Raw genomic sequence first — 17,386 nt, 5'->3', positions numbered from 1 at the left:
ATTCTAATATATGAATAATTCACTTCTTAACCAACAATCAAATCAAAAGGCAGGTGCATAAAGGTCTACTCGGCCATAAAAGGGATGGTATATAAGGAACAAATATGCTTCCAGTGAAAAAAAAAATGTATGTGTACATCTTATCTTAATGTATTAAAGAGACCTTTGATTGATCCATACTTTTCTTTATCTCGACAATGAAGCACCTATTCACACCATAATAATGATACACAACTTTGGACATAACTACCGACCTAATAACCTAACACCCCACCTCATACTAAAGGCCCGACATCTAGAGCATGAAAAATTTAATATGGGAGCACATAACCAATAATCGGTAAATAATTATTGAGATGAACCTTTCTATGATATCATGTAAAGAAATGAATTTTGATTTTGACTCAAGCCAAAAGCTAGCAATGAGAAAAGAACTGTCCAAACATACATAGAAACCACCAATTCTTCTCTTTTTTCGTACAATCTGAAACTCTCCAAAACATAGGGGAAACAAGAAGTCCCAAATTCAATACAAGCTATGAATTTGGATCTACCAAATGACAAGAATACATGAATAAATAAAGTTGAAAAAAGCCATTTATGCACACACAAATGGAGTAACATACCACTTTAAAAAGTATTTTCGAACTAATACCATAATTTTTTACTTAGATAAGATGGAGAACTCAAAAGAAAAACCTTGACCACAATTTTAAAATCATTTCAATTTATTAACCATGTAATTCATAATTCTTTTCTCAAACTATTTAAATACTCGAAGATTCTATCTAATCATTTGATAATGATTTTTTCTTTATTTTTTTTCAGAGTTGAATTTTGAAGATCATATTTCTATAAAATTTTGAAAAATTCCGAAACTTACTTGTTTTTTCAAAATTTGAACAACATTAAAAAATTATTCACTCTTTCATTTTAGATCGATTATAAAAGTTAAATAATTATTTCAATTTTATATTCATGATCAAACACAACCTAAAATTTTAATAAATATCATTTTCTTTATTTAAAATAAAAATTAATTTTTCAAAATTTACAATTTTCATGACTAAACTAGTCCATCCGCCACATAAAATAGAGACAGAGGAATGAACTATCATGTTTTATATCCAAAAGTTTTTCACGCGAAGTCGTCTTTATTAGGAAACACTTTATCCCTAATCTGAAACTTTTTGACTTGAATTCGAATTTGATTGGGCTCCAATATGAATACCGAACACCAAATAAGGGAAAAAAATAATTTAAAAAAATCCTTAAAAAATGTTTCTTCTTTCTTCCATTAATCAAAACTCATATTAGAAAATTTTAAGAAAAAAAAAGAAAGTGAGGCAGAGGGACAGAGACTTGTGTGGGCGTGTGTGTCCCCCTTCCCTTCTGTCAGTTTCTGCTTTAGCTGCTGAAATCTGTGTTCTCTTCAAAAAAAATAATTTACTTGTGAGCAAAATTGTATTAACACTTGTTGCTCAAACAACATTTTCTTGAAGTTTAATTTACTGGGGTTTTGTTTTTTTTATGCATGTGTTAATAACACTTGGACAGAGACACAATTAGCCTCATTTCAAGGGTGATCTGTCTTTCTCCCGTCTTCACAGAAGAATTGTTATTGTGTACATGCTTGGAGAAAGCTAAAAAGCTGCTGTCTTTGCAATCTTTTTTACTAATGTCTATATGTAAGTCTTTCTTCTTCTTGATTTTTTGTTGTTATTTCTTGAAAAAGCTTTCCCTTTGTTGTTGTTGTGTAAAGATTGGATCTTTTTCTCTTAATTCTTGGCTAAAGTTTGTGTTTGTTCAAGAATTGCTTCAAAGTTTCAATCTTGCTGCAAGATCTGATGTATAACTGGTATTTTTATAAGTTTGGATTTGCTAATTTAGCCTGATTGCTTTAGTTTCCTTTTTTCTTTCATTGGGTTTTCCATAAATATGCAAATGGTGTGTTTAATGAGAAATTTTTGGTGGTTTCCTTATGTGTGTGGGGAAAATAGCATTTTAAGACATGGGGTTTGGATGAAAAGTTTGAAAGAATTGAGTTTTGTTGTAAAACCTTTGAATTTAAGCAGATGAGTTAGAGAAATAGGTTATGGTTTGAGGGGTAAAGTAGGAAATGTAATTAGCTTCGATGTGGCGGCGATTACATGTCTAGAGAGGTAGTAGTTGGTTTTTGTTGAATTAGTAGTCATCCTAGAGTAATATAATTATGTGTTTGTTTGTATAGATGTTGAATTAGTAGTAATTTATTCTGCTTGGCACATCTGGAGCAAAATAAAATTATGTGTTTCTATGGATGTTGACAATTGCATAATGATTGACATTTGATTCAATCTGTTTACTTTCTTTGCTTTTGACTTGGACTTCGAATCCTCTATCCCGGGGTAAGGATTTTATTTTAACTCTTTTTTTTGGAAAAAATTAGGTAAGAGATGTTATTACTCTTTCGAAGTCCTTTCCAAACGAACATTTGTTTTGTTTTCGCATTTTCCATTTGATATCTATATTTGGCAATCTGTTTGGTTTCTTGAATTTATATTCATCTTTTGAACCAGGATTTGTTCGCTATCCAAGAAAGGATGTGAGCAAAAGGCTTCTTATAAAATTTACGTAGATCCTAAGCGTAAAGCATGTACATTTATGAGAAATGATTAATTAGGAACTTAACAGATTTTCTATTGGAACCATTAGCGAGATTGTTAGAGCTGAAGAAGAGTCAACTTAGTTTCCTTTTTTCAACTGAGTTGAATTTGACTTATGTTTCAAGGCAGTAATGGTTTATCTGGAAATATATGTTCAAGTGACAACAGTTATATTAAATGAACAAAACTGTTTTCTCTTTTGATGACAAGGGAACCCGGAGCCGCTACCCTTTGGGTGCGCATAGGGTAAACCCCGAACAAAAAGTGTTTTCTTATGCGTATCTCTTCGCAATTGTAGCTGCCAGATAGTTGATTGTGCATATATGTTTCTAAATTAGCAAATTTATCCCTTATATTGGCTGATGAATAGATATTGTATTTCTCCCTTGAAATTGAACTTTGACTTTTTAAAAAACTACAAGTAGATTAAAGAAAAAGACATTACTGGATGCACGCTACAGATTATAGTATACATTAGTGGTTCCCCACTCATACATTTAGTGGACTTCTCTTTGAAGTTGAAAGAGACAGGTATCGTATATTCTATTCTTTTTGTCCCTCTCATCCTCTTTCTCCCTTCTGAAGATTCATTCTTATATTCCTTCTAGGAAATTTCCTTGGCGTTGATTACCGACATTTATCCCCTTCTGTCGAGCACTTAATCTATTATTGAACATTTCAAGGTTCGTTGATTACCAACATTTAGCCCCTTCTGTCGAGCACTTAATCTATTATTGAAGATTTCAAGGTTGAGAAGTTAGACTAGGGGCTATTTCACCAGGAAAGCTGCACAAGCAGATTACTCTATATTCTCAAAGGGTCAAGCGGGGTATCACAAACCAGCTAACTTGATAAGTGAAATACACTGTTATCAAAAGAACACTTTTATACCTTACTGCAAAAAGGAAATAGAGTTTTTATATTGCATGATACTTGTTCTCAGCAAGTCAAAAGTGCTGTTGTACAATAAGTGTTGTGTGCTACCTTGCATGTGATGGTGTTGATGATCTAGTGTGAAGTTGGATAGAAAACGTCGTTTGGAAGGCAAGGCATATAATGCGGATGATAATGTCATATTCATCAAAGTTGTTTTTTGGAGGGATGGGAGTAAAATGACATCGAGCGAGCGGTTATAGCTTAGATACATCGGCTCTCTGGTTCTCTACCTTCTTATAGAATGTTATCATTAAATCTCTCGTAAGCCTTATTCAGTTATAGTGCTAATCAACAACACGTGCTCCATTGGGTTTTGCTGATGATTACGCTTCTTCTCAAGTCTCCCTACATTATACTCAAAGTTGTTTAGATCAGGAAAGAAATATCAGGGCAGTACAATGTCAGTGTAAGGCCAAAACTTTACCTGAATAGTTTAAAATTTTGTTTCCTGGCTATCAGTTCTAAGGCACGTGATATAGCTTAGTAGTTAGTACAATAAACCAATTATGGTATGTTGTTGAATGAGAACTATAACTCGTAAAATCTGAAGGAAGCTAGTAATCCAACGGTCAACTACTATGAGTTTTATTAGGTGACAAAAGTAATTTTTTTGGGCTTGTTTTAGTGATAAATGATATGATCTATAGTTGCGGAGATAAAACACAAGTGTTGTAAAGCATGTCACCAATAGTATTGCATGCCTAACATTATCTAGTGCAGGATTTTCACATTCAGCATACGACTATATTGAGATATTGTGATCAAACAGCCATGATTATTGATCTTTCTATGGTTTCACTTTCTCATTTTCTCGTTCTATGTTCTTTCTTTACTTAATTTTATTCTGATTTTTCATTTTTAAAAGTTTCTTTCTTCGGTTTTCTGGATTCATAAAGTTCCTGAAGTTTCCTTATGCTGCTTGGTTCATGCAGAGATCAAGAGGCCGGTGGGCCTTGAGTGAACCTTAATTTCAGTAGTGAAAGGAAAATGACCACAAAACCAAAGAAAGGATGGAAATCAATTTCGTCTCTCAATTTGAAGACCAAATCAGCAGCACATTTTTGTTTGCTCCCCAAATCAAAATCAGATCGATATGGTCCTGGTGACACACCTGTTTATCTCAATGTGTATGACTTGACTCCTATGAACGGCTATGTATATTGGGTTGGCCTTGGTATTTTTCATTCTGGTGTGGAAGGTACAGTCTTGTTAGATTTTCCATCTCACTTCTTTTTTTGTTATTCACGGCTATTTGTGTGTCAATGTACACAGCGATATCCATTTTTTGATATCGATATGTTGCTCCTATTTTTGGAGATACAGTTCTTTTGGGGTTTTTGCCTTATATATTGCTTTTCCTAGTTTTGTTTGATCCAATATACTGTGGTATGTTTCATCACCCGATGAATTAATTTGTCTATCTTGACTTGTGTTTTAGCTAATTAGCTAAAGTCTTGTGTTCAGATTCAGAAACAAAACTTGTATCTTGGATATATCCATGTAGAATCCAACCTGTAAATGTGGTTTATTTCATTCAAGAACAGATAGATGCATTTAATTAGTATTGGTAGTCTAGCTTAAAGTGGGAAGTCTAATTCAAGTCTGAAGTTAGTGGAACATAAGTCAAGTTTGCTCTCCGTTCTTTGGTCTTAAACATATAATGTAGCGACACAGGAGCCATTACGGATTCTAGTGCCTCACAATACATCTCAGGTGCTTACTGAAATTTCCCATGGTTTGCTGCCGTTAATGTCCCCAAAATGATGCTACCTGGTTACATTTTCTACAAAGTCTTTGAGTCGAGTCCAAAGAATTGGTAAAATTCTTCTAAAGTTGTATTGGGTGGAGCGATGAACTTCAAAAGTACTTTAAACTTTTTGATGGCAAGAGAGATTCCTCTGAACCAAATCATGGACTCATCGAAAACTATCTTATTATCGTTAAATAACTTAACAAGTCTAAGTGCATGTTTCTTTCTTGATTTGTACGGTTGTATCAGTTTCTTTCTTGTGTTTCTTGACGGGAGGTTGTATTGGTTGCCACTAAAGAGAAGCTTTTGATGACTATATAATATCTTGGCTCCAACATGGAAACATGTAGACAATGGTCTTAAATTTGAGGGATTAGAAAGTTATGGAGTGTGTAACAGATATATTAGTTTTCCACATTTTTGTTATTCCAAATTCGTTCATTTACAGAATATCAAAAAGAAGTCTTTTCTGCATCTTATTTTGACTCCTATTTTGGTTCTAATCCCCTTGAGAAAGCCTTATGTGGGACATTCCGACAGGGGAATCCCGAAGAAGTGTTAACGGTTGACCATTACGTCTTAATAGTTTTATGAGAACTAGTAAGCCATATGTGAAACTTTACATGGGAAAAGGAGAACTATGAGTGGATCTGTGTCTGAATTAGTTGTATTACTATTTGGCGTCTCATATTTTTATACGTTTAGTGAAACTGACCCATACTTTACAGTTCATGGTGTAGAATATGCATTTGGAGCTCATGACTATTCAAGCAGTGGTGTCTTTGAAGTTGAACCACGACAATGCCCGGGGTTCAAGTTTAGGAAGTCCATATTCATTGGGGTTACAAAGTTGGATCCCTGTCAGGTTAGAGAGTTTATCGAACGTCAAGCTGCTAACTATAATGGTGACACATATCATTTGATTTCGAAGAACTGCAACCATTTTTGCAACGATACATGCTACAAGCTCACTGGGAAAAAGATACCAAAGTGGGTAAACCGACTTGCAAAATTAGGTAATCCTCTGTCATTCCACCTCTCTTTAATTAGCAATTACTACAACTAATAGTGCCTACAAGCATCTGGCTCTAGATTTATCTATGGACTTGGTCTCGGAGAACTAACCTCATAATAATGTGCTTCATAATGACAATCCGATTGTGTTTGCTATGGAGGAGAATATTTTATGGAAAATGTTTTTCTATTTTTCTATGTTTGGTTGGTCAAAATATTTTTGAAAACATTCTCTCTAGGAAAACAAGTTTCTTACAAATCATGATCTCGTCGTGGGAATAGGAAAACAAGTTCCATAAATGACATTCCACGTTGATTGTCTTCTTCCTTCCCTCAATCCCCCACCCCACCCCACCCCATCATGCCCCCTCCTGTATAAAAGTTTTGTAAAGGAAAATTTTGTCTGGTTATCTCATGGTTTTCGAGTTTATTAAGGATTTTGTATGATATGCCTCATTTTCTCCTTTTCCGTGTACGTAGGTTCATCATTCAACTGCATGCTACCCGAGGCTCTGAAAGTTGCCGCCATAGAACATGACCCTAATGGCCCAGAATATGTTACTGAAAGAAGAAGGCTAAGAAGTGCATTCAGCTGTCTTTCTTCAATCTCAACAAGACAAAGGCAGTTATCGACATCTTCGTTATTTCTACAATCACCCTTGAAAGGCTGCTTACCATCTTGGGAGTTAAGAAAGTCTAGCAACAGGTCTCTGAAAGAAAGGTAAAAGATAATAGACACTTTTCAATGAATCTGTTGGAACAGAAAATGTTCTTATTAAGGTCATGATGCTTAGGAAGTGGTAGTATTTGTAACATGACATGATTTCAGTGTATGTAATATGGTTTTTTTAAGCAAGTTTGTCAACAATTAGAAGTGAGTTGTTGTATCAACATGAAATGGAGATGCTTGTGGGACTAGTTTTTGAATTTTGATAGTGTCTTTTTAGCTAGAAGGATGAACAACTAAGCTTACATATCAAAGAATGTGGATTCAAAAGGCATATGTATATAATGCTTATGCCAATCACAAGGCAAATGTTTATGCATCACAATATGAATTCAAATTGTTTTGTATCAAGGGGTATGACCTAGTGATCAATGAAGTCAATTAAGAATTATGAGGTCTCAAGTTCAAATTTTAGCAGAGATCAAAACCATGAGGTAATTTTTTTCTCATATGTCCTAGTTGTGGTAAGCGGAGTTGCCTAATAACTATTGCTCAAATTGGTTTGGACACCATGATTAACAAAAGAAAATAAAAGAATTGAAATTGGTTAGTATATAATGAGGAGGGGGGGGGGGGGGGAGGGGGGGACATGCGGTGTTTGGACATTTCATATGACTAAAGTTCAAGCATTTCAACTTGAAATTCATGCACATATGACTAAAGTTTAAGCATTTTGTTTGTCATGTTAAACTTCGAACATGGTATGTTTGATGTTTGTCGAAACTTCAAGCATTTCAACCTGAACTCAAGTTCATGTACATATGATTAAAGTTCAATTATTTCTAATTGGCATATTAAACTTCACACATTCTTGTAAAACCTAACTTTAGACATGACATGTTTGAAGTTTATGGAATTTAAGCAGTAACTGGTATCAAAGTTCCGAGCTTAGCCTATCGGACTGGGTTGACCCACCAAAAAAGGCCTAGAAAACAAAATTGGGCCTGGCCCCGGGCCGGGGCGCAAATAACGGACCTTAGCTGGTCCATGTTTTTTCAGCCCATGAACTTGTTTGAACCAGGCCCGTTGAAGTTTTGACAAGTTACATAATAATGATATGATAATGATAATAAAAAAGTTGAAAGGCATTTTCGTAATCCAACTTTAGACTAAGCACCTTCCTACTTATAATATAATAATAAATAATAATATTAATAATAATAATAATAATAATAATAATAATATATACTCTTGATGATATGTTTTTTTTTTCAAGTTAAATCTCATTTTATCATAGAGGCAGAATAAAAATCGCGAGTTAATGAGTTGTGAATCATAAAAAGAATACATTATTGAGTTTTGATAAATTATGTTAAATATATTAAGTGGATTCCTTAACACGAGTTTACGATTTTGACCAAAATTATCGTGTTCTACTAGACGTATAGCTTTTTCTCTAGTCGATTAATTAGATCATATAAAATCATATAATAGAATAAAGCCTGAATTTTGGCTTCTCAACTAACTGGTTTAAATATTCATAAATGTGCATAGTTAGCTTTTAATACATTGAACTATTGAAATAAATGTAAAAAATAGAAGTTAGGTAAGGTTATTAAACATTGTAGGATATTTATGTGTTACAATAATAAAAATATATCTAGTGTAGTTTTATAAGTTGAATCTCAAAAAATAGGACGTATATATACCGTCCTTAGTCTCTATCTTTGTGGGCGTAGAGTGGGTGTTTCCAATAGATCCTTAGTTCAAAAGAAGTGTAATCAAATCTGAATTGAAAGGAAAATAACAATGGTAGAATAACAAGATAAACAGGGAAATAAAATTACATGTATAACAATATAATAGTGAAAAAACGAATAATAATGTATATTATGTAAATATTAACTAATACTAGATTAGGAGACCAAGCACTGCCTCTCCGACATTAAAAAAAAATGACAACATGTAAGATAATTCCTTAAGATGTAATAAGGATATTTGTCTGGATTATATACAGAGACTTTAATACTAATAATTTTTATTTATGTACCGAAAATAAGAAATTCAACTATTTTTCCTTCATACCAACCACACCCTTAATGCTAGAAACCCTAAACATTGAATTCTATATAACTTCAAGTAGAATTCTCTATTAAACCAAAAAATGGAATATTACAACATTATGATCATCAAATTCTTGGAAAATCCTTTCTTGGTACTTTTCCTTCTACTTTTATCATTAAATTATTCTTATTTCTTAATTCCAAAATTCCCAAAAGGCATTCCAAGAATAATTGCACTTTCACCAATTTTTTACATTTTGTATTTTTTCCCTTGGTGTTTCTCATTTGCATTTCTTAGAGGCATTTTGTCTTTTTTCATTACATGGATTACTTCTTTCAAACTCATTCTCTTTTGTTTCAACAAAGGCCCTCTTTCCCTTTGCAAAAATCCTATTGACTTTATACTCATTTCCATTTTCCCACTCAAAATTTCGAAATATGAGATTTTTGATGAAAAATCTGTCAGAAATACTTTCAATAAACCAATTTATGATGTAAAAATTGTGGATCGAGAATATGAGATTTCTGAAGAAAATTCCACCAGAAAAATTTCTGACGAGTCAATTTCTGACCTAAAAATTCCAAGGGATGTTAGTCAGAAATATGAGATTTTCGACATAAATATTTTCAAAAGGTATGAGGTGGAGGAGATTTTTAAGCAACCGTATTTAGCTACATCTTTTCGAGATTTCTGGGGAAAGAGATGGAATCGATACTCATCGAAAATGTTGAGATTGACAATTTATGATCCAACAAATGAAGCTTTGAAGAATTTGAGTTTTTTGGGTAAAAATACATCAAATTTATTAGCAATTGTGAGTACATTTGTGGTTTCAGCTATAATGCATGAACTAATGTTCTATTATATTACATGTGGTTTATGTTTAAAACCAACATGTGAAGTAATGTGGTTTTTTGTGTTACAAGGAATTTGCATATCTTGTGAAAAGGTTTTTCATGCAAAAAATTGGGTAATTATGGATGCAAGAATTTCAATATTATTAAAACGTATTTTTATTGTTTTTTCATTTTACTTTTTGTTAGTTTTACCAGTAGTGAGGGAAGGAAAAAATACATGTGAAGTCACCAAATAATAATTGGGACTTGGTATTGTTGGTCTTGGATTAATTCTATTGTAATTGTGTTTTATTTCGAAAAGATTTTCTGAATGAAATTCTTTTTTTTTGTTGTCATCTAACAATGTTTTGTCAGATCTTTTTCTAAACCTTGACTTTAATAAGTGAGTATGAACTAACTTGATAATTATAATAACATTAATTACGCTTCAGTCTCAAATAAATAACGATAAAATTTGCTCTGTACACTAACAAATAGTAGTTGACATAACTATCTTTGATTGTGTCCTGCCTTTCATTGAGTCTACATGTCTTTCAAAAGATTATAGGTCTTTCGAGACAACTCCTTCCTTCCATATGATTTTAGGTCTCGACTCAGGACATTGTCAAACCATCTCAAGTGACGTTTTCTCATTTTATTTTCGATGTGTGCTACTTGTACCTTCCGGTGAATATAGTCATTTTTAGCTTGTGTCTTTAGAGACATCACAAAATTGGAATGAAACATAACCATTTGGTTGGCCATCTTATCAGAGCCCAATCCTTACAATCTGATAACAAGATCCATTACCCCTGCATCTTGCTATTAGGCCAAAATACAGCAAGAATATCTTCAACTAGACACAACACAAAATCTTGAATGTATAAACTGTAACGCGTTTCATGTCTTCATGATGTGCACGAAAAACATCAGAGAGACTACAAGGTACATCATCGACTTCAATTGTTGAAGCTAGTTCCGATAGAAAGGAAAAAAAAACGAGTTCTAATAGACAAATGTGGATAGTTCATAGTTGTGAAGAAGCTCCATCTAGTCTACAATGAAGAAAATGATTCTCAACCATAGAAGCAAAGCATATATCTACACGAAATGCTTGTGATAAGACCTGTATAAATTTTGAAGGGGGCTTTGCAAATAAGGGGAAAGAATGTTATACATAAGGTAAATAGCAACAGAGAAAATCCAATCCATCCTAAGAAGCAATTTATGCAAGCTCTACGTTTGTGCAATATCTCACCAGATGAGGCTCGAATAATCCACTGGAATGCAAAGTGATTCATCAGCTAACTAAATCAGAGAATCTCAATCATATGCGAGCATTGCCACTTGCAAGTGTGAGTTCCAGATCATCGAATCCTACATCGTGAATCCTTTCCCCTTCCCATGCCTTGACTGATACATTTTCAAAGTCGAAGTCTATGCTCTTACCCTTGTCTGTGATCATATCATTAGGACGAAGTGGCTGAGGCACAGGTTTTACAAGATTAAATGTTGGAGAAGGTGGAACGTTTGCCGCGTACTTTTGAAAGTTGATCCACTGGCCTGAATCAATGGTAGATGAGTCAGATTCATCACACTCGGGTATAGTTGGAGGAGTAAAACGCTCCCTAGTTGGGCTTGCTGGGGCTGAAGCAGCAAAGAAAGGGATGTTTAAAGCAAACATTGATTCTTTGGCCAAAGTCTCTAAATTGAATGTTTGCTTAGGATGCCTAGTTGGTGATGAAAGTGGTGGGGTTACAGGGGCACTGTTTGATATTCGTAATGGAGGAAGGGATGAAGGAATGACATTATGGAGAAAAGAATATGGATGTGATGACATGTTAGCATCAGCACGGGATGGACTGGGGAAAGAAGAGGAAGTTGGACTTGGCTGATAAGATGGAATTGGGCTAGCAAAGTATGATGACGGGGGACTTGGATGCCGTGAAGAACTTGGTGTGATGTTTGTTGAAGTGCCTCCAATCTCCATCGGGATTGGCTTGCATCCCTGAATCACATAATAGTTAAAACAAAGTCAGTATCAAAAACAGATCCCAAGTTTTGCATATTGTTAAGTTAACCAAGTCACACACTTTAGTTTAGTGATATTTGAGTTTCAGAGAGAAAATTTGCAGGATAACATGGCAAGACAGGAAATTACTCCAACGCTCAACCCAACGGGAAGATCGTATTATCCTAGCAGCAAATGTCTTCACCTCAAACATTGCTTATTGTTTAAGTTCTAAATCCCAAACCACAAAACTAATATCGACAACTCAGAAAACATTAACACAAAAGTTCTCATTAAATTTGAGTTTTCAGAGAGAAAAGCACAGCAATTGAGCTAATAAAAGAAACCTCAACAGATAACAAATTTGGAATCTGGACAAGCATTCACTACATAAAAAAAAACACCTAAGGCCATGTTGCTCGGACTCACCAATATCGTACCTATGCAGATCCTTCAAAAATGCACTAATCTTGGAGGATTCGACACACACTTATCGGGGGGGGGGGGGGGGGGGAATGCTTGAACGTTCCAGTTCAATTGTTATTAATTTGGTAGTGGAAAACAGGGTCCTTTTATTTGGAGCTTTTGCGGTGGAGCTGGATACTATCACCTTAGCCTATGTTGCTCGGACTCTTCAATGTTGTACCTGTGCAGATCCTACAAAAATGCACTGATCTTGGAGGATTCGACACACACCCATCGGTATTTTTGAAGAGTTCAAGCAACATAGCCTAAGGTGAAACTCGAAAGCATCCAACTCCACCCCCAGAAGCTCCAAACGAAGACACCCTTTTCCCACTACCAAATTAACAACAATTGAACTGGAAAGTTCAATCATTTCTCCCTAAAACCCCTTCCATTTTCTAACAAAACTATACACTAGATCACTCTAATTTCTCAAAATAACCAACATACAAGAACAATGAACAGAGCAAAACAAAGAAATTCAGCAAATCCAGAAGCTTAGCAACTTAAAATTGATGCTCCTATATACTAAAATCCATCAAAATAGGTGCACTGAAAAAACAATCTAGATCCAAAAAGTATTGCCAAACCTGTAGATCTAAGCAAATCCAAGCAAAACCCATTAATGGTGTTCACCAAAACACAGAAATTAACCTTACAATCAATCAATCAATGTAAATTGAAGAGAGAAAAATTGAAAAAACCTTGCGATAAGTGGTACCATCAGGTTCAACGATCCAACCAGCTTCAGTACAAAGAGCTTTAAGAACTTCATTGTTATCACAGTGTTTAGGAAGATTATAGTTTCCTTGAGCTCTCAAACCAGTATAAATCTTAGCAGCTACAGCTCTCCTCCTTCTCTCTCTTCTCCTGTTATTCTCTCTTTCTCTCCATGATGGTTTCCTCCTCCCACCACCACCACCACCACTTTCCGGTATACCAACTCCGGCACCTCCACTTGCACCAGCTCCGGCACCGGCGGAGGAAGATGCCGGTGATTCTCCAGCTTCCCACATCATGATTTTGTTGTTGTTGTTCTCTTTTTCTCTCTCACACACGCGCGCTTTCTCTTTCTCTCTCTGTCTCTGTGTGTGTGTATATGAGAAGAAGAGAAAATGGGGTGGTCCCAGGTGGGGGTAGGGTGGCGTGGGGCGGTGGGGAGGGTTGCAGACACACGTCTGAGACTATACTCACGAGAAAGACGTTCAACAAAGCAAAGAAGAACCTTTGATGTTTCTCTCTATAGGTAGTGGTGTTGTCTTGTATGTGTTGTGTACACATACGCACTCGGTATCGTGGATGAGGTTGCTCCATCCTACTCTGCGCAAATCGAATGGAGTACTACTTAATGTGAATTCAAAACCGTTAGGATATAGTATCGTGGATGGGGTTGCTCTGACTACTATCCTTCTACTTAGCGCGAATCGAATAACGTCCTACCAAACGCTAATTTAAAATAGTAAGCATGTGATATCATAGATGGGGTTGCTCTGACTACTATTCTCCGAATGAAATACTACTCGGTGTGAATCAAATGGCACCTATTTAACGGGAATCCGAAATAGTATGGATGTAGTACCGTGGATGGCATTGCTCTGAATGGAATTCTATTCAACGCAAATCGTATGGGGTCCTACCTAACAAGAATCCGAAATAGTCAGACTGGTATCGAATGGGAAATAAAAAAAAAAGATATAATATATAGTGTGTGTATATATATAGTTTGTAATAAACAAAGGGTCATTTGGTAGCTAGTAAAGAAACAACTTATTCACTTATTAATTTTTTTAATAAGTTATAAAAATTATTCATGTATAAAATTAATGAGATATTTGATTTGTAATTTTAAAACCCGCATGACTAATACATGCATTGATTCTAATGAAATTTGTGTATTATTTTATGTGGATGAGAAGACGAAATAATTAATACCGCATAATTAATATAAGCATAATTAAATCTGTATAATTCTGACCAATTACCAAACAACCCCAAGGAGTCGTATGATTGTTGGTTAGGAAGTGAATTATTAATGTATCACTAAAAGGATCGTGTGATTAATAAGAAGTGAATTATTTATGTATCAAACTCATGATAACTAGTACCATATTAAGTAGAACTTTAGTTGTAATGTATAAAATTCAGTGTACCAAGTGATTTATTCGGTTACCAATTTTACAATCTAGCATAATTAATACATATATAAATTACTTATCACTTTATGTTGGATAGAAAATTAAATAACTAACTACATGAATAATTAAATCTACATGATTGACCTTTATATTATTAATATTTGCATAACTCTAATCAACCACTAAACAACCCTTAATTTATCAAAGACATAATACATAAATATGTTATTTAATTTCGCTTTAACTTTTAAAAATCACAAATAAAGGTAGTGTATATAAATTGAGATTAACATAATATATAAGTCAAATTATTATTTCGAATTTCATTTTTAATCAAATCAAAAGTCATACATATATAATAATAAATATAGTAAGATTATTTAAGTAATTGTACAAAACCAAGCACATGTTGTGGGATTATGGCCTTGTGGGTGGGGAACAATTCTTCTTTATTTCACTTTTTTTTTCTCTTTCTTCTGCAAAATGATTTGTTAGCAGAGTTGTCTCTTTTAATTATTAATTAAAATTCAGTCAACCAGCCAATAGAAATTTGCCACGTAGGAAATAATCAATTATTTGCTGAGGAAATCAATATTTTTCTTTTTTTTCTTCAAATGAATATAGGTAGGATATGAAAAAGAATAGTGAGTACACAGACTTTATCCCTACAAGATAAAGAGAGGCGATTTCCGATAGACTCTCAACTCAAGTAAAAACAACAGAGTAAAGAAGCCAACACAAAATGTTAAAGAAAGGATGGCAATGCTTATTAAAAATGTAACAATACTATTATAAAATAACTAGTAAACACATTCGCGCTTCGCGCGGATCTCATTAGATTTATGAATAATTTTTACAAAAATATTTTGAGTCAAATATTATTACCATTGAACCCAATAAATTATATTTCAACTTATAATCCACTACCTATGCTTTTAGTACTTTAAATATAGTTGATTTCGTATAATCTATTTGATATGTTATCTTTAAAAACGTGTAAGGAAAGAAAATATTTTCAAGAAAAATTTCTTTCTGTTTGTGTGTCTTCAATAAATTCTAAATTATATTTTTAGGACGGAGTTATATTTCACGGTGTTCATAAAAAATTATGAAAAAAGTTACTCTAAATAAATAGATAAACAATAATTTAATAAAATCCAGAATTTACATTCTCTAACTTTTTTAACACGTCATATATATATTACTAAAATTCCTAGAGTGGAAATATGTCACTAATTTCAAGTCATGTTTATCATATTATTTTATCTAAAAAATTATATCTTTTAAAATTTGTTGCTTGTAAAATAATAAAAGATAGATTTTTATTTTGGTGAAAATCATCTTCAGTATATTGAAATATCATATCAACACTACACAAGTAATCCAATAGGAATATCATATTTGCATTATTCAATTAATAATATACTATACTTAATTTTTTTAATCTAGCGTGAATCTAATATGAAAATCAAACATTCAAAATAAAAAAATAGCAACATAAACGGAAAAAAAAATGATGGCAATATACCAAAACTATTAGTATACTCTTATAAATATATATAATATATATATAAAAAATAATGCTAATAAAATACAAAACTCTATAGAAAATCTCCTCAGTTTAAAATTGTTACTTGTAGCAACTAAGTAAGATAAGATAAAATACATAACTTGCACATTAATTAATTTAGGGGGTTATCCACATGAAAGGTTTTGAAGTCATGAATATTTTTAATTACCAATTAAAAATAGAAGTTGCAGAGATCAAGAAATGTGAATTATGGAGAATAATACTATTGAGTAATTATTTTTTAAAATATCACACCGGTGAAAAAAATAAAGAAAATGCTAAAAAGTTTAGAAAAGATAAATATAGAAAGGTACCACATTATCTTGTTTATATCTAATATTTTAACTTTATATATAGATAGATATATTGGTTGTAATTAAATAATTAAGAGAAAGTAACTTAAAATATTCTTTAAAAAATTGTTATTTTAAAATTTATAATTAGAAAAAGGTTAAAAAAAGAAAATAAAATGGAAAATTAATTTATTAAGAGTGGAAATTAGAAAGTGTGAGTTATGGATAGTTATTACTCCTAATAAATTAGTATGTGAAGAGTTTTTTGTTGTAAATGTTCTTTCATTAATAATTAATTGTTTGTATTTAATTAAGTAAATTACTTTTACAAAAAATAATTAATTTAAATAAGAAAAAAAGTCAAAAAAAGAGACAAAAGATAAATGTCACATCACTTTTTTTATGTTTATCATTTACAATAATTAAGAGAAGTTAAATAAATAACATTTTTTTAGTTGTGAATATAATTAATGTGACTAAGGGAAAATTGTTTCTTCATTCTTTTCATTAAATAATTTGTTTATCAATTAAAAGTTTTAAAAATACTAAAAAGATAATTTATTTATTTATTTATTAATTTATTTTGTGACTGTTTTTTAATATGACAAACCATATCATATATTTTTAGGGGCAACATTATGCAATAGCTATGAGAAATGTATCATGTGTAATATTATATCTTCCAACTATGACAAAAATTAAAATATTAATTAGAACTTGACAAACAGATATACACAAAAATAAAATCGTATAATGTTTCATCTTCATTTATTCACATAATTTTCTACTATATTATAAAAGGGAGTTTAGGCCCAATTATAATATATAATATTAAAGATTGGGACTTTTCTCAATCTTCAATATTATATATTATACTTGTGGGACTTTTAAAATTTCTACTATGCCCAAGTATAATATATAATATTCAAGTTGGAACTTTCTTGAATATTATATATTATATTTAACTCCCTTTTAAAATAATATATATATATATATATAT

The 17,386-nt window shown here is 32.5% G+C and overlaps 3 protein-coding genes across 3 annotated transcripts; 2 read left to right on the top strand and 1 right to left on the bottom strand.

The window, feature by feature from the left end:
* Positions 1 to 1,343: 1,343 nt before the first annotated feature.
* Positions 1,344 to 7,105, top strand: LOC125820231 (deSI-like protein At4g17486). The gene is made up of 4 exons (XM_049499661.1): positions 1,344 to 1,688; positions 4,514 to 4,779; positions 6,060 to 6,347; positions 6,826 to 7,105. The coding sequence occupies exons 2-4, from the start codon at positions 4,569 to 4,571 to the stop codon at positions 7,068 to 7,070; spliced, it is 744 nt and encodes a 247-aa protein (XP_049355618.1). The 5' UTR covers positions 1,344 to 1,688; positions 4,514 to 4,568; the 3' UTR covers positions 7,071 to 7,105.
* A 2,071-nt stretch (positions 7,106 to 9,176) lies between these two features.
* Positions 9,177 to 10,189, top strand: LOC125820068 (acyl-CoA--sterol O-acyltransferase 1-like). Its single transcript, XM_049499483.1, has one exon. It carries the CDS (start codon positions 9,177 to 9,179, stop codon positions 10,167 to 10,169), a length of 993 nt encoding a protein of 330 aa, XP_049355440.1. The 3' UTR covers positions 10,170 to 10,189.
* A 574-nt stretch (positions 10,190 to 10,763) lies between these two features.
* LOC125820006 (protein BRASSINAZOLE-RESISTANT 1-like) lies at positions 10,764 to 13,551 on the bottom strand. Its single transcript, XM_049499422.1, has 2 exons — positions 13,093 to 13,551; positions 10,764 to 11,920 (listed from the first exon to the last, which is right to left on the bottom strand). The coding sequence occupies exons 1-2, from the start codon at positions 13,405 to 13,407 to the stop codon at positions 11,240 to 11,242; spliced, it is 996 nt and encodes a 331-aa protein (XP_049355379.1). The 5' UTR covers positions 13,408 to 13,551; the 3' UTR covers positions 10,764 to 11,239.
* Between the last annotated feature and the right edge of the window lie 3,835 nt (positions 13,552 to 17,386).

This window comes from Solanum verrucosum, unplaced genomic scaffold (genome assembly GCF_900185275.1).
Source record: "Solanum verrucosum unplaced genomic scaffold, falcon-dt-bn FXZP01000229.1, whole genome shotgun sequence".
Lineage (NCBI taxonomy): Eukaryota > Viridiplantae > Streptophyta > Magnoliopsida > Solanales > Solanaceae > Solanum > Solanum verrucosum.
Note: the sequence above shows the minus strand (reverse complement) of the source record. Positions and strands in the feature narration are given on the sequence as shown.

Excerpts from the sequence above, each read along its gene's own strand:
- LOC125820231 (XM_049499661.1), top strand. The coding sequence starts at position 4,569 with ATGACCACAAAACCAAAGAAAGGATGGAAATCAATTTCGTCTCTCAAT. Across the intron at positions 4,780-6,059 it reads TTTTCATTCTGGTGTGGAAG|TTCATGGTGTAGAATATGCA; the intron begins GTACAGTCTTGT and ends CATACTTTACAG. Across the intron at positions 6,348-6,825 it reads AAACCGACTTGCAAAATTAG|GTTCATCATTCAACTGCATG; the intron begins GTAATCCTCTGT and ends CCGTGTACGTAG.
- LOC125820006 (XM_049499422.1), bottom strand. The coding sequence starts at position 13,407 with ATGATGTGGGAAGCTGGAGAATCACCGGCATCTTCCTCCGCCGGTGCC. Across the intron at positions 11,921-13,092 it reads ATGGTACCACTTATCGCAAG|GGATGCAAGCCAATCCCGAT; the intron begins GTTTTTTCAATT and ends TATGTGATTCAG.
- LOC125820068 (XM_049499483.1), top strand. The coding sequence starts at position 9,177 with ATGGAATATTACAACATTATGATCATCAAATTCTTGGAAAATCCTTTC.